At 53.1% G+C, this 10429-nt stretch overlaps 1 protein-coding gene across 1 annotated transcript; it reads right to left on the bottom strand.

The window, feature by feature from the left end:
* Positions 1 to 1754: 1754 nt before the first annotated feature.
* Adra2b (adrenoceptor alpha 2B) lies at positions 1755 to 3711 on the bottom strand. The gene has a single exon (XM_051144575.1). The coding sequence runs from the start codon at positions 3691 to 3693 to the stop codon at positions 2347 to 2349; it is 1347 nt and encodes a 448-aa protein (XP_051000532.1). The 5' UTR covers positions 3694 to 3711; the 3' UTR covers positions 1755 to 2346.
* Between the last annotated feature and the right edge of the window lie 6718 nt (positions 3712 to 10429).

Raw genomic sequence — 10429 nt, 5'->3', positions numbered from 1 at the left:
GAAAAATAGGCAGGTAGGGCAGAGAAGAGAGCTAGCCCTGGGAGGGAGCCTCGGCTCATCAGGACACTCAAGGAATGCCAGGAGTCACCTGACTTCTCTGGGAAACCTTTAGACACAGGACTCATCTTGCTTATCACAAAATAGCCTTTATTGATAAAATAGCTCGGAGTCTTAGAAACACCTGCATGTCCCACAGAGCATACACAAGATCAGCCAGCAGACAGTTGCAAATCAGCTCCTCTGCCGGGCAGTGGTGGCACTTGCCTGTAACCCCAGCACTCGGGAGGCAGAGGCAGGCAGATCTCTGTGAGCTTAAGGCCAACCTGGTCTACAGAGTGTGAGTTCCAAGATAGCCCAGGCTACAGAGAGAAACCATATCTTGAAAAACCAAACCCAAGCCAAACCAAAAAAATAAACCAGCCTCTCAGCCACACCCAAATCAATGTCCTGGCCTCCAACCAATGGAGGACCAAGCTGGACAGACATCCTCTCCAAAAAGGATTCTATTTGGCGCCCACCATTGTCTCTGCCTGGGAAAATTCCCACCTTCCAAATCTGATAAATCCATCCTGGGCTAATAGCCTACCTGGCTCAAGCTGCCCCTTCCCACAGGCTAAGAGAGCTATGCCCAAAGCTGAAGTCAGACTGTCCATGAGGAAGGACATACATACACCCCTTCCAGATGCCCAGTCAGTCTGGAGAGCAATTCCTAAGCTGGGGGAGCAACCAAGAGGTAGAGGCGCCCCAGTGCACAGCCATATCACCATGAGGGGTCTTAACAGGCAGAGAGACATCTTTCTGGGCTAAGGTAGACTTAGTTATGTCTCCAAAGGCCCACATGGGGCTCGGGGAGTTGTCTGCCCCCCTCCACACACACAGTGGGTGGCTCGCCCAGGAGTCCACAGGGCCCTGGCTGCCTGCTCCAGCCCCAACACCCACCTGAGGATCTCATCTCAGACTGCTTCCTTGATGTGAGTATTTTTAGCTTAGGGAAACGATTTGCCTGCTTGATGACAAAGGACATATCCTCTCATGGGGTTGGGGCCAAGCCACTGAAGATTCTGTGGGTGTTACAGGTAACGGACGGAGAAGCCAACACCAGCGTAAATAACACAAACCTTTTTGGATACAAGAATACATTCTCAAAGAAATTCTGGAATTCACCTCAACCCACTTCCAGTTTGGGGTAGGAATTCACACGCCCCAAGCCCAGAACAAAAGTCTACAGGAAGGCTCACAGTGGTAAACACATAGGAAAGGGATTTTTTTATCACCAGATAATCACATTTGCTGGCTCTCTTGCGCATTTCCCCCATGGAGCTCAAAGCTCTCTGCAAATCCTTTCATCTCCCTGCGCAAGTAGGCGGCAGGCAATTGTCGCCCTCCTCTTTGCACAGGTGAATGCCAGTGATCTGGAGGAGCCCCTATTGAGGCTGAAGCCAGGCTTCCAGACCTCCCCACTGAGGCATCCACGTGCCCACTTGCCTCCCAGAGGGATGCTGAGTGAGAAAACCAACCTGTGCTTCTAGCCTTAAAAGAGCTACAAGTCTAAAAAAAAAAACAAAACAAACAAACAAACAAAAAACACAATACTAGCCCATAACTACACCATTCCAGTAGCCAATGGGAACCACAGGTGCTCAACATAGGCAAACGGTTTTCATTCCATCCTCTTTCTCAACATCAGGTCCTCCTGGGAATGTAGAGGGCTGCTTCCTGCTCTTTGAAGGGCGTGAGGAAGATCAAGGTGGCGATGTAACTCAGTTGGCTGAATGCTTGCCTAGCATGCTTGAAGGCCAGAACTCATTCCCCGGTATCACATTAACCAGCCATGGTGGTGAACGCCTGTGATCCTTGCCCTGGGGAGGTTACGGCAGGAGTACCAGCATTTCAAGATCATCCTCAGCTGCATTACAAGTCTGAGGCTGATCTGGGCTACATGAGACCCTGTCTCAAGCAAACAAACAAACAAACAAACAAACAAGAAAAACAAAAACACCACGAGTGAGTGGCCTGCCAAGGCACAGGGGGTCTCCAGGAATGGGAAGCCTGCCTGTTGGCTTACAGGTGGCCTGGAGGGAGGTATTTTAATCCAGTCTGTCCTTGGCCACATTTGGGGGGAGGTCCAAGTTACCCTTGCTCAGGAGAGAGTAGGGAAAAGCTACCCCACAGTACAGTCAGCAAGGGAATGTTTCAAATGGGCCCCTGGGAACATCATTTTTGTCCTTACCCCTTCATGGGGGATTCTGAGGATGAGGTCTGCAAGTGGGCCTCCAGAGAAATGGCCACGTAGACTATGAGGGTGGTCTTGGTACCAACCCAGGCACGGGCAGCGAGCAGGCAGGCTCACCAGGCAGTCTGGGTCCATTGCCTGCAAAGGATCCTTCGAAAGGCACGGCGGAAGTCCTGGTTGAAGATGGTGTAGATAACGGGGTTCAAAGAGCTGTTGCAGTAGCCAATCCAGAAGAAGAACTGGAAGATGCCATGTGGTACTTTGCAGTGCTGTGGGCAGATGGCCCCCAGACTGTAGCTGAAGAAGAAAGGAAACCAGCAGACCACAAAAACGCCAATGACGACTGCCAGCACAAAGGTGAACCTCCTCTCTCGGCTCAGCTGTGTCCGTCGGCGCCACCATTGCCCACTGGCAGCACCCACATTTCTGCTCAGAAGCACCTGGCCTCGAAGTGTGGCCAGCACCTGGGAAGCCTGGGGCTGCTGCAATGGTGGGCTGCATCCCGAGCCAGGAGACGCTGGCAATGTTTGGGGTTCGTGTTCTTCCACACCTTCTTCATCCTCCTCTTCTGCTCCCTCTGCAGTTGCCCCATTAATGTCCTTCTTCTGGCTCTGGCCTGATCTGGGAAGGGCCGACCAGCTGGGTGGCAAAGCCCTGGACTCGGCATCTTCAGGGGTCTCCCCTTCCTCCTTCTCACTTGGAGGTTTAGGGTGCCCGTTGGCCTCTCCCACAGAAGATAGAGGGGAGGCCAGGGTGGGTACTTTAGCTGACGTTGGAGCTCTCCCAGCGACAGTACGGGGCTTCTTAGACTCGCCGTCCCCGGAGGCCCTCTTGGCCCTGGAACCTCTGCAGTGGCTGCGTTTGGCAATTACGTAGATTCGCAGGTAGACAAGGATCATGATGAGGCAGGGAGCAAAGAAAGATCCGAAGCTGGAAGCCAAGATGTACCAAGCCTCTTGGTTGAGCTCACACTGGGGGAGCCCGTGGGGCTCTGGGCGCTGGTCGCCCTTGTAGACGAGGGGTGGTAGAGAAATGACAGCTGCAATGAGCCACACAGTGAGGATGATGCATTTGATGCGGCGCGGGGTGCGCTTGGAGTTGTACTCCAATGCTCGGCTCACTGCCCAGTATCGGTCCAGGCTGATGGCGCACAGGTGCACGATGGAGGAGGTACAGAAGAGCACGTCTAGCGCCAGGTAGACCTCACACCATGTGCGCCAGAAGTACCAGTAGCCCAGCAGCTCGTTGGCCAGAGAGAAAGGGATGATGAGAGTGGCCACAAGGATGTCGGCGGCTGCCAGTGACACCAGGAACAGGTTTTGTGGTGCACGGAGTGAGCGGCTGGTCAACACAGCCAGAATGACCAGCGCATTGCCGAAAATGGTGAAAAGGATGAGAAAGGTGATAACCGACGCGATGGCAGCAGTGGCCTGCACCGAGTAGGGCTCCTGGTGGTCCATGGTGGGGCCGGACGTCCAGAGGTACCGATGCTGGCCAAACCCCGGTGCGTGGGAGACAGCGCCACCCTGGCTCCGCTACTGTTGGGAGTCGTCCTCTTGGCGTCAGAGATAGCTCTGGCGTCCCATAGCCTACTGATAGCGGCCTAGGAGGTCCGGGGACACGGGAGACCAGCCGTCGCTCTTCTACAACCCCTTCCACCGATGCCCATCGTCTCTGCAGTCCGCCCCAGAGAAGTTTTCCAAGTTGCCCCACTGCCGTCCCGGGACCTGAGGAAAAGTCGCTCCGTCGCGCCGCACAGCTGCAGGACGCACAGAACCGACTGGGGAAAGTGCAACGGGCGCTTGGAAAAGGCGCTCTTGCTCCCTGATCCGCGCCTGCAGTCAGCCGCCGGAGCAGGGGCGTGGGGAAGGGAGCGAGCACAGCGGGCGGAGGGAGGAGACTGGGGGCGGGAGTTGGAGGAGGGAAGGAGGCGGGGCAGGCGATCCGAAGGAGGGTGGATGGAAGGTGCGCTTTGAGGGAAAGTGGACCTGTCACCCGCTCCCTTTACTAGCCTGGGCCCCAGCGCCTTTCTCCTTCCCACCGCTGCGCGGCTGAGTCCGGAAAGCAAGGAGTCTGGGGTCTTCGGTGTTCTGGGAAGGATAAGTAACAGAAGAGGATCGGTGCCTGCGGGGAGCTGAGGTCCACTTGCCTGCTGTCTGGCAGTCTGGGACCGAGCACCCAGATTTAGGTTGATAGGCGAGAGCTGCAACCCGACAGCTCCAGAAAGCGTATAGGAGAATGTTGGGCGCTTAAGCATAATAAGCCACACCTCCATCCAGCATCCCAGCAACCAAGAACCTTAGGGGCCGGACCCGAGTGGGGAGAGAGTTCCAAACCCCCTTTCCTAATGCTTCCCCACCCAGACTCCACTGGGTCCGACTTGCGAGGTGCAAGTAGTGCATCTCTGTGTTGCAAGCGCCCTCTGCTGCCACTTAAGTGCAGAGGCTGGGGACCGGCGTCCTCAGAGCTGAGGACTGCCAGTGAGAAATAGCTGGTGGACTGCAATCACCCTGGTGCTGCCTCGATCTTCTCCATGAAGAGCAAAAAAGTTAAAGGGGAGAGGGACAGCTGGAGAGACGGATCAGCTGTTAAAGAGTGCCTTTTGTGCCTTTAATTCCAGCACTCCGGAGGCAGAAGCAGGCATCTCGCTGAGTTCGAGGCCAACCCGGTCTACAAAGTGAGTCCAGGACAGCCAATGCTACACAGAGAAACCCTGTCTCGAAGAACCAACCAACCAAACAAACAAACAAACCAGTGCCTTTTGTAAAGGACCTGCGTCTCTAACTCCAACTCCAGGGGATGACATGCCTCTGGCCTCATGTGAACATGCCTATGCAGAGATTCATACTTTAAAACAAATCTTAAAGAGGGATACCAGTTCAAAGCAAAGGTTTGGAGAGGGGCATCTGGACCAACAGAAGAGGAGGTCCATCCTCTAGCACAGCAGGAGGAGACCTAGGTCAGAAGTGAGACCTCTCTGTGGTGGCTGCAGTGTAGGAAGGAGCTGGTCTCCCCGGTGGCAGTGGGAGGAGCTTGTTGCTCTTGTAGAGGATCGGATTTCAGCTCCAAGCACTCACACGTCAGTCCGTCAGTCCGTCAGTTCGTTCACAACCATCTGCAATTCTAGTTCCAGGGTATCTGACAACCTCGCCCTACCTCCACGCACCAGGCACATGTGGGGTGCATATAAATACATGCAGGCAAAAACATCCAGACATATAAAAGAGCAAATCTTTTAAAAATAAGACCAACTTTGAATTAGGCCCTCTGCAACCCCCAGCCTCAAGGAGGTTTCTCCACAGCTTGTGTGGAAAGAACCAGGCTTTATGTTTACAGGTCCTATTCCTGAGGGTCATATATATATATTCCTGAAAATGAGGTCCACTCATAATACTCACTTCAAGTCAGTGAGTCTATTGGACCTTCACTCCTCATGGCCACCACTCTGAGAGCTGGCATGTGACTTTTGGGTCCCCACAGACCAGTCTTTCCCCAACTCAGGCAGGGAGTCTCCAGATCATGGCTAGCCACACTTTGAGCACTTTGAGCAATGCCTTATTTCAGGCTGTCCTGCCTGGACAGCCAGATTCACCTGCCCCTTTGAGGCTGTAATCTTCTTTGTTTTTTGAGACAGGGTCTCTCTGTGTAGCCTTGACTGTCCTGGACTTGCTTTGTAGACCAGGCTGGCCCCGGACTCGCAGAAATCTGCCTGCCTCTGCCTGAGATTAAAGGCGTGCACCACCACGCCCAGCAAGGCTTACAGATACATCCTTCCCATCTTGGACAGGGCTTGAGCCCACAGCCACAGGGGCTAACGTCCTGTTAGTCCCTTTAGTGAGAAAGGCTGAGGGTGGCCATGGGAGCTTGAGAAGTAGCCAATGAGGCAAGTTCTTGCTGGTCCCAAACAACTTCCAGCCATACTCAAACTGAGGGAAGACTTCCCAGACTATCAGATGGGATGTTTTATGGCCCTTCTCCTTAAAGAGCCAGTTCTCCAGGATGCTGTGGGAACAGGAGCCAAGGTTGCCTCTAATCCCCCTCTTACCTCCAGTCCTACTGAGGAACATCCACCTGGTTCTTCCTTGGAGGGGCACTTCTACATCTACCAAGTGTCAGGCCATGCTGGGCACCTACTGACCAGTCAGGCATCAGCCCAAGATGGCCACACCCCAGGAGAGATGCTCTCCTATACTGCAGCTAGGAGGACAGTGGGAGCTGTCCCAGAACCAGGAATGCCCCAGTCTGCGTGCCATTGGTCCCTTCCAGAGCTTTGTTCAGCTAGAGACTCACTCTCCTTTAGAGTCTCACCTCACACTTCAAGCTCTATGCACACTTTCACACTCAGGTGTGGTTCAAGGATTGGCTGACTTATACCCCCACCTCCATCAGAAGGACTCTGCCTCCTTGTTGCTAATGACTGGCCATGGTTGTTGGTTGGTGAGAGATGGTAGAAGCCTATCAATGTGTGGCAGACACATGTGCACAGGCCCATTTTGCCTATGGTGCCCTAGAGTGACATCCCTGGGAAGACATGCCATAGGGGAAAGTGACTAGGCATGTAGGTGACATCTTTTTCCAAAAATGGGCAAACTGGCCACAGGAACTAGGAAGATGTGTGACATCTAAGAGCTGAGGTGGTGGCACTGAGTCTCCTGGTTGGGGGCCTAGCAGCTTCTAGCATTGCTCTCCCTAAAGATCCCCCTTGGGACTGACCCCAGACTCTTATTGGCTACCTAGTCTCCCTTGGAAGGGACCCTTATTTCCAGAACACTATGTCATGGTCCTCAACCTTCCTAATGCTGTGACCCTTTAATACAGTTTCTCATGTTGTGGTGACTCTTGACCATAAAAATTGTTTTCCTTGCTACTTCAACGTTTTTTTAAGATTTATTTATGTGTACAGTGTTTGGCCTGCATGTACACCTGCATGCCAGAAGAGGGCACCAGATCTCATTATAGATGGTTGTGAGCCACCCTGTGGGAGCTGGGAATTGAACTCGGGACCTTTGGAAGAGCAGCCAGTGCTCTTAACCTCGGAGCCATCTCTCCAGCCCCCTCCTTGCTACTTTATAACTGTAATTTTGCTGCTGTTATGAATCATAATGTAAATCTCTGACATGCAGGATCTCTGATAGGTGACCCCTGCAGAACAGTCGTTTGAACACACACACACCCACAAGAGTAGCAACCCACAGTTTGAGAGCCACTGCCTTCTGTGGCCAACCTCCAGCAGACTCCATTCCTCCAGCTACTCCCTCACACAACCACTACTCCTTTCACGCTGCCACTGCCCCACCACCACCCTCAGGCTGCCTTCAACCCCCCAGTTCCCCCCATACGCTCTTCCTGACTCTTGGGGTTAGGGAAGCATCTGCAGCCTGCCCTCCAGAGCCCATGCCTTCGAGTCACCAAGAGCTGGGCCCCTGTCTGAGTCCTCTTTCTTTTGCAGTAGGCTAGAAGCGTAGACCACCCTCTAGCTTTGTGATGCTTTAAGGTGCCGTTCTTCCTCAGCATCCTACTCTCTCAAAGTGTAACTCAGAGGATCTCAGTGAATGTGGTCTTGACTCACAAGGACCATTTGTGGATGCCTTGCGACACCATTGACAGTCACAGCACAGTGACACTGCTATGACTCCATGGGTCAGCGACCACAGTAAAAGCCTAGCAGGTAAAATGGGCTAATGGTGCTGAGCTCTTTAACATGCAATACTGTCTGGTCCTGGAGTCCCTCCTTTCCTGCATCTAAATTCTGCAGGAGTTTCACCCAGTGATGGCACCCTTCTAATGCTCAGGGACATCTGCTGTCCTGCTTTCCCCCCGAGCCCCAGGGCCTTTGCACTTACCCCTTCATTGACCCACCCATGCAATATCTTACAGCAGACTCAGACCTAACATATTCATTTCTTCCATCCCTACCTCTCCCTGGATTGAGCTTTCAGAGTTGCTGTTCACCTGGCTTTCCCAGGTTTGGGGTTTGAGGGGTTTGACCTCCATGGCCAAGTCTCTTTGTTTCCAATCTATTTCCCATGAAAGGGTTTTTGGTTTTGGTTTTGGTTTTCAGCACAGGGTATCTCTGTGTAGCCCTGGCTGTTCTGGAACTCACTCTGTAGACTAGGCTGGCCTCGAACTCAGAGATCTGCCTGCCTCTACCTCCAGAGTGCTGGGGTTAAAGGTACCTTTCACACATGTATGCATGGGCCTAGAATACCTTCTTTTTTTTTTTTTAAGATTTATTTATCATATATACAGTGTTCTGCTGCATGCCAGAAGAGGACACCATGTGGTTGCTGGGAACTGAACTCAGGACCTTTGGGAGAGCAGCCAGTGCTCTTAATGATTGAGCCATCTCTCCAGCCCCTAGGATGCCTTCTTAAGCCTTAAGTTACATTTTGTTACTCCAGACTGTTCTTACCCTCCCCCAACCTATCTCTGCCTGCCTCACCTCACCTAATGTGCTGGCCAGAAACTCCTTGCTTCTTTCTACCCCAGGACCTTTGCACTGGTGGCTCTAACCCTAGCATTTTCACAGGTATCCACAGGCCCTGTGCATGCCTTCTTACAGGGGGCCTTCCTAACCAACAGCCTACAAGTGTCATTTATCCACTCAACATGCCTACATAGCCGGGTGGCACATGCCTTTAATTCCAGCACTCAGGAGGCAGAGACAGAGGCAGGTGGATGTCTGAGTTCGAGGCCAGCCAGGGCTACACAGAGAAGCCGTGTCTCAAAAAGAGATGCCAGTTATCCATCCTTTGCCTTTCTCTACCTTGTTCATGCTGTCCCTGGTGCCCATAACAGAGCCTTCCCTAGTGCCTAATGGCTTTCCTAAGTGCCTGTTGAATAAATCCAGTGGTGAGCAACACCACGTGGCTGTGTTACTGGAGTTTGAGGAGGTGGCTAAGCCACTCTGATCAGTCTTCAGACTGACACGCTTCAAGGCCTGGCCCACCACTCTGCTGAATGTAGCTTGTGGAACATTCCAGTATCCAGAGCTGTCATGGAGACCAGGCTCTCACAGGGGCACATGGCTTCCCGTGGGGGAGAGAGTTAACAGAACCTTTGTCCCCGGCCACTCCAAAAGAAAGGGGCCACCAGAGTCACTCAACCCAGTCTCCTGAAACTGACTTCAATGAACATCTTAAAGAAGCTCATGATAGCCTTGGGGGTAGGGGGTCACAGAGTCTAGAGTGGCTCCCCCTCCTCTGATCTTGTGGGGACCCTGGACACCCCAGCCCAGTGCCAGATGCCTGGTTTGGACACTCGAGATGTCACGAGGGAGCCGTATTTTGATGCTTCTGCAGAGGCCCACTTTGCTAATATCACAAGCCAGACATCACCTCTTCCCATAGCCAAGATCAAGAGGCAGCACCCCTAGGCATGATCCTTTGCCGAGACTGATACCCAGCACGCCCCGCGCCCTGCCCCCACATCAATCTCAGGAAACAGATGTTCTGAAGCTTAAACTAGACTGAGGACAGTGGCTGTAGCGTCCTCATAGCCTCCCAGACAGCCCAGCATGTGGCCTCTCCAGGAGGATGGCAAAGGCCAAGTTCTCCGGGACACCAAACCACACTGTGTCTCTGCTTCCTGCTCTGCCACCTTGAGCAAGCTTATGTGTGTCGGAAGCCTGGTCCTCTAGAGAGTTGGGTATAACTCCTTGGGAGGCTTTGTGGGCTCTTAGACACAGTCGGCACAGCACATTGCATGAAGCAACACCCAACTTTATTTCTGCCATTTCCCATATGGACGAGGTACCCGCCCTTCCTCGCTAGTTCAGGGTTCTGTCTCCCCTCCCATCCCAAGCAGGGGTCCACTGGCCTCCCAACAGCCTCCTGGAGAAAGAAGGGCTCATGGCCCAGACGCTGATACCTACACACTTTCTTCGTTCCTAAAAGAAACCTAATGGAAGACCAATAAGGAATGTGGCATGGCTCAAGGACAAGTAGCAGTGACGGCCCACCCCACCCCCAACGGCTTCTAGCTGAGCAACGTGTGGGAAAAGCAACAGAAAACAGGGATCTCACGTGGGACTAAGGCTCAAGGCTGCTGTCCATGGTGGTCTTGCCAAAGTTTCCACCATGCAGACCTGGTAAGGAGCCACCTCTTGCTAGTCCAACTTAGCAGGAGAACAAAGTGCGATCTCCGCCTCCTGGAGACCAGGGCTGAGTCTCAGGGCTTCAGAATATCCTTAGAGTC

Source organism: Acomys russatus, chromosome 4 (assembly GCF_903995435.1).
Source record: "Acomys russatus chromosome 4, mAcoRus1.1, whole genome shotgun sequence".
In the NCBI taxonomy this organism is placed as follows: Eukaryota; Metazoa; Chordata; class Mammalia; order Rodentia; family Muridae; genus Acomys; species Acomys russatus.
This window is presented reverse-complemented; position numbering and strand designations above follow the sequence as displayed.

Bases quoted from the DNA above. Each gene is read 5' to 3' on its own strand.
- Adra2b (XM_051144575.1), bottom strand. From the start codon at position 3,693: ATGGACCACCAGGAGCCCTACTCGGTGCAGGCCACTGCTGCCATCGCG.